This window comes from Hippocampus bargibanti, linkage group LG18 (assembly GCF_051943395.1).
Source record: "Hippocampus bargibanti isolate YZ-2025 linkage group LG18, ASM5194339v1, whole genome shotgun sequence".
In the NCBI taxonomy this organism is placed as follows: Eukaryota; Metazoa; Chordata; class Actinopteri; order Syngnathiformes; family Syngnathidae; genus Hippocampus; species Hippocampus bargibanti.
In genome coordinates this window covers 11,433,915-11,440,008 of record NC_142751.1, presented here as the reverse complement: position 1 = coordinate 11,440,008, position 6,094 = coordinate 11,433,915, and the positions used below count along the sequence as shown (strand labels likewise).

General features: G+C 40.7%; 1 protein-coding gene across 1 annotated transcript in view; it reads right to left on the bottom strand.

Moving 5' to 3' along the window:
• Window positions 1–4,499, bottom strand: part of LOC148884634 (tumor necrosis factor receptor superfamily member 10B-like) — a 24,307-nt gene extending 19,808 nt beyond the window's left edge. Inside the window, exon 1 of the mRNA XM_089021190.1 lies at window positions 4,352–4,499. Within this exon, the coding sequence (XP_088877316.1) occupies window positions 4,352–4,384 (33 nt within the window). The 5' untranslated portion in view covers window positions 4,385–4,499. The remainder of the gene's footprint in view (window positions 1–4,351) is intronic.
• Window positions 4,500–6,094: the final 1,595 nt, after the last annotated feature.

Below are 6,094 nucleotides of genomic sequence, written 5' to 3'. Positions count from 1 at the left end.
GATATTTTTTCGGACTCCTTTGAATATCGATATAACGAGACTTTACTGTATATATATATATATATTCAAAAAAAAAAATACCTCGTTCAATGCCAGACGATGTGCAAAAATATGTCCACTCCAGTGCCAGGGTTTTTGTCATTCTCACTCAAATTCCAGGACCCACAGAATATTGAGTTATAGGACTAAATAAATATTCCATGCAGCGTAAGAAATCTTAGACTCGCTACGTTCATCAGAAAAAAAAAAAATTCCTAAATGATATGGGTTTGAAGTTATATACGCTTGAAATGAGGGTGGCTGTCCAAAATACAATGCAATACAGGTAACATCCGACTTAAGACCAGCTTGACTTATGACCACGCCCTCCAGGAGCCTATTTTTAAAATTTTAATTCAACGCCTAGCACCGCAACGCGCTAGCAGGCCGGCAACATGTTTGACAATTTTGGCCAGCCAGCCAGCATCTCACACTCGCACAGCAATCGACCGTGTGATGGCACCAGGGGGGGGAGTTTGTGAGTCATTTAGCCTCTGAGTCTCTATTCAACATTTTGAATGGATTTCGATTTACGACCATTTTGACTGACAATCGTTTGGTTGGAACGGAACTCGGTCGTAAGTCGGATGTTACCTGTACATACATATTGATTAATATGCCGCTTTAACAACAGCTGAAGCTATAACAAGGCGCTAACATGGAGAAAAGACAAATGCTTACCCCTCCTGGAAGGGAAAAACATTGCCAGAGGTGTAATCAGCACTTTATCAGCACCCACGAAAAACTAAACCCGAACAAATTTGGAAATGACGCTCCATGTCATATATTCAATTCACGAATAAATATGGGAATTGCAGTTTATGTGAAGTTAAGGATTTTAATCCTTTAAATGTCCCTATTTTATTTATTTTTTCGTAATTTTTATTCCAGGTACCTTTAAAAAACAGTTTTGAGAGTGACTGTTGAAAAAAAAATCCCATCAGTGCATGTTTGTGTCATCTTAGCAGCAATGTGTGTCATTCACCACTTAGCAGTAAAGCTAAGTGGTGTTTGCTTGAGTCATTCTTAAAATGATTTTCAAGAACGTATAATAAAATCATTCGATTAAACAAAAAACAAGCGGGCAATGTCAATTAAATTTCAAGTGGGGCGACTGGCTGCGTCACTCTCATGTGACGTCGATGACATCATCCCACCTTGCGTTGGAATGCCGACTCCTACCGTTGCACTGGCACACCTGAACAGGTGACACTTGCCCGAGTGAGTCAGCCGCTATTTGATTGGCTGTGCTTGTCACCTTAGCAACAACGTCATCCACCCCTCCCGTCACTACCAACTCCTACTTTATTAATCCACCGGGTTGATGGAGCACCTGCACCAGGCATTACTGGCCGGTTGCATCATCCCACGCGGCGCCGATAACATATGCTCGGGTTTAGCCCGAGCTTGTCCCAGAGGTCCCTCTTGCCCATTTCAGTATCATGAGACGGAGGTAGTGGACATGGGGCTTAAGGGGGAAGAGGGGTAGGGGGGGGCATTTCCTGTGTGAAACCACACCCAGGCAGACACAAGAGATAGGCATCAAGTTTATAGTCACAACCGATGCCCTCCTAATATCATGGTATGTGTGGACAGGAAATGGACAGGACAGGGAGGCACGTAGGCATGCCGTGTGTGTATATGTGAGGGGGGGGGGGGGTGGATTAGCCTGGAGGCAGAGTCCGTGTGTGGGTAGATCAAGGGTGGGGGTCCTGTTTCCTCACACCCCCCACCCCCACACACAAGCAACAAGGCCACTTGGCGAGGCCTCTTCCAGAATGTACTGCAGTTTACACAAAAGATAAACAGTCGCTAACCGACTTTAGGCGGGGGGGGGGGGGGGGGGGTGACTAAGGGGGGGACGTTCGCAGCACAAGTCACAAAGGTCGTAGCTGAGATTTTGAGGCAGTGGGTTAAAAAAAAGTGACACATGTCTGTCTATTGATGATAAAGTGAAGATGAGTTAGAAATGGTGCACGCGAACTTCGATTCAAAAGCTGGGAATGGCGGAATATCTTATTTTCCAGTGTATAAGGCGCACTCTGAAGCCTTGACTTTCTTCAAAAGATGAGCCTGCGCCTTATCGCCCGAGTCATATTGAGCCACAAAACGTCTCAAAACTACTGTCAGCAGCCACCAACTCCATTTGCTCCTATAGAAGAAGTATTAATAATACTAATACATTTGACTTATCAGCGCCTTTGCGTAACCCCAGCCTCTAATGTTGCGCCTTATAATGTGGTGTGCCTTATATTTGGAAAACTGATATACAGTAAAGTCTCGTTATAGCGATATTCTCGGGAGTCGGAAAAAATATCGATATAACCAGACTATCGATATATCCAATCCTGCGGGCATGTAATTTTCTCCTTGAGTTCATAGAAATAGTATCGTAATAAGCAGTACTATCGATATAACCGATATCGATATAACGAGACTTTACTGTATATCTATATTATATTTGGAAAACTTTTTTTAATTCATTGACGATGCACCATATAGTCCGGTGCGCCTTATATATAGAAAAGGTTTTAAAATACACCATTCACTGGGGGTGCGGCTTATACACCAGAATATACAGTTAACTATGCTTTACTGCGGTGAGAATAACAACTGTAATGCGATAACGTGATTAGACAATCAATTTCGGGAGCTTGTCGTTGCTCTAAAAAGGACAACAACAACGAAGAAATAAAATAAAAAGCTAAGCTAATATTCCCCACTACAATTACTTGTGTCAAGTTAGCCTCATTCGCAACTCGCGACAGGTAGTCACCGCCGGTTGTCGCCAAGCAACCATCACGTTCACCTAACGAGTCAGTCGCTCGTCAAATGTTTTGTTATTGTCAGAGTAATTAGACGTTCCCCGCGTATTAAATAGACTAATGATGGGAAAATGTTACGAATTTTAAGTGCTACTGTGGTCGATACTTAGCAGCATTTGAGATATGGCAGTAGCTGCTGGTTGTTACATTAATTGTTACATGATAATTGTCACTCATTATGCTGTGATATTTGTCGTCGTGAAATAATTGCTTCGGGTTTGTTGACACTCGCTATACAAGTCGGAAGAGAATGAGAATTTGTTATATTTATCTCAAGTTCACAACGTGAGACAGTTTGTCACAAGTGATCATAAAATAAGGTCAGTAAAGTTATGTGGGATATCAATCATTGATATTGTTACAATATTAAAACATAAATAAACAAATAGTGGCTTCCTGTGCTGAGTCACCAGTCATTGCGTCAAATCATAACTTGAATTTGTTGGTACTCACACGTAAGGTCAAACATTTCTCATTACGACTACGCTAGCCACCACCAACTGCTGGTGACATTAAACATTAAAATCAGTCATTTATAGGCAGCTAGAGGTAGTATGGGTCCTTATGATAAAGGTTTAAAGTGGTCGGATCTTGGTCAGAGTTTGTCAGTGCTCACTGGATGATATTTGTTGCATTCGGCAGAACCAAGTACTTAGCCGTGGACTTTGTTGTTGCTCATTTTCATTTGTTTTCTCATCAATTGCCCTGCAAACTTTTACTTCAATCACAACATCTAGTTATGACTTGCTACATTAGAAAAAAAATCCTTTAAAGTCGAGCTCCTGGCACCTGTTCAATTGCTAGCCGCGAGTAACAGTGACACCTAGCAGTAAAGCATTATCACACAATCATGTAGTTGACACCGACAATTACTTTTCCACAAAATGACATACCGGCCCCCGGCTTTCCTCTGTACCCTTTCACACAGTTGTAGAATCAATTTTGTATGACATAGAACAACAATGCAGTTGTAACCATAATCTTCATTAAACTATATGTACCAGCTAGATAATAGTGAGAGGCACAACAATTTAAATGATTTTCCATTTGAGGTCAGAAGGTACGCTATCCACCTGTTGCCATTCATAGTAGTTCATGGCTTCCTGCCAGTCTGTGGAGTACAACAGCTTTGTCTTCTTTAATTTCACGCTATGTCGGCGACAAAAATCAAATCCGTTATTTCAGTATTCATACTTGTTGCGTGACATTTTAGTTTTTTTTTCCTGTGCCTCCAAGACACAATTGATTGCATGAAACGCACGCGCGCAAACATACATTGTAATTGCAGACTCACATACTATTAGCTAAATGGCTAACATGACAACAAGCGGTGGGCTGGTTTCGTCTTAGTTCATAACATTGTCCCAAAAGTGCTTCAAAATTATCATTTACTCTTAACTTTCACAGACACGCTATTCATGTTGTTCTGTATCATCAACCATTGAACACAAAACACATCATACAGCATTTCAAGTTAGTTTACTTACGCAAAACTTCCCGGCAGTCGGCCAAGTGTTCATGACAGAAATTTCTGTCAGATGTCTTCAGTCTTGAAAGAAAAGTCACACAAAAAAAAAAAAAAAAAAAGAAGCGCAAAAAAGGTAATCCTTCAGCCGATTTCTAATGGGTAAAACTTACAAACGGCTTCTAAAGTTCCCTACTGCCGGCCAGAGTCAGCTGCACTGATTCTTCCTTCTGGCATGTCGGCTCATAGTCACGTCACATAAAATTCAACCAATCACGACGGGTTATTTTGAATATTAAGTAGAAGGCGGGATCACCTGTCCACTCGTCGATTTTTTTTTTCACAGCCAATCACAGTCAAGCAGTCGGGTCAACGCACTTAGCTGTTTAAATACTTTTGACAGTGGAATTCCACTGAAAATTTTACATAACATGATACTTAAAATAGATTCCACAATGCCTCTTGCGAAGGAATATGAAGCCTTTTTAACCCATGAGACAAAACCTCACTGATCAATTGATACAAACAGTAAAAAAAGGGATTATACAAGATAATGATTCATCTGCGGCCATCTTTTTTTATTATTATTTTATCTTCTTCAGTTTCTAGGAGGGAAAGAACAGAATAGAAATAAAACAAATAACTGAGCTTTCCAGCTTGAAGTAATTTTTAATCTGATAACTGTTATGAAACGAAGAAAGCGTAACAAAGGGAATCTAATTTGATATAATCAGCGTTATGATGCTCATAAGAGGCAGCTCTTTCCAGGCCTCGGGGAAGAGAAGTTGTGGTAGTATCCTTGAAGTGTAAATAGTCACACTTTTTGACATGATATGATATGATATAATATAATTTGACTTTAAAAAAAAAACACATCAACAGAGGATTGTTTGCACTCCATTTAAAGGAATAGTGTAGTTGCTCAACGGCAAAAGACGTAAACATCCTGTCCAACATGTCTCCGCCCAATGGTAATCTAATCGCATGCATCTAAAGTGCTGCTATCTGTGTGCGTGCGGGTGTAATGTGTAAGTTGCTGTTCAAATTGTGTTTTATCCCCCCGATGATATAATAAAGGAGATCACACTAAACTGTTTCAACTCTGTCAAGGACATAGCTAATAGATAGCTAGCTAGCTAGATTGCTATATAGCTAATCGATATCTAGCTAGATAGATAGCTATATACTTAGTAGATAGCTAGCTATATAGTACATAGCTATCTATTAGCTACTGTATATAGTATGTACAGTAGCTAATAGATAGCACATAGGTATCATAGCGAGACAAACGTTCGTTTGGCAGACTTCCATGGGAGCCCGCTGGGCAGGGGCGCGGGGTTGCTGATTCACTCGGACAGCATCTAAATGAAACGAACGTTCGTTTGGCAATTTGCATACTGGGCATGGCAGCCAATCAGAAGCCTGTTTCGTGCTTCGGACTATACCGTGACTGTAAAGTGTACTTGAGAGTTTTGAAAGGTGCTTAGAAAGAGGAGTCCACGTGGCTTTTAGCAGACAATGCAACGCAAACATCGCATTGTGCACCATGACGACAAACGACAACTGGAGCAAAATCTTCAGCAAGGGATATTTACCATGAATTAAGCAAGGGAGCATTTTTGGTAGGTTCTTCCTTAATGAAAAAAAATCATTTATACTTCGCAATAATGTTTTTTATTTTTTGCGATTAATCGTCTTATTGTGTTTGAAGCTGTGAAAAATGGGGCAGGCAACTTTATGGCCAGGTAGGCAACTTTTCAGAGTT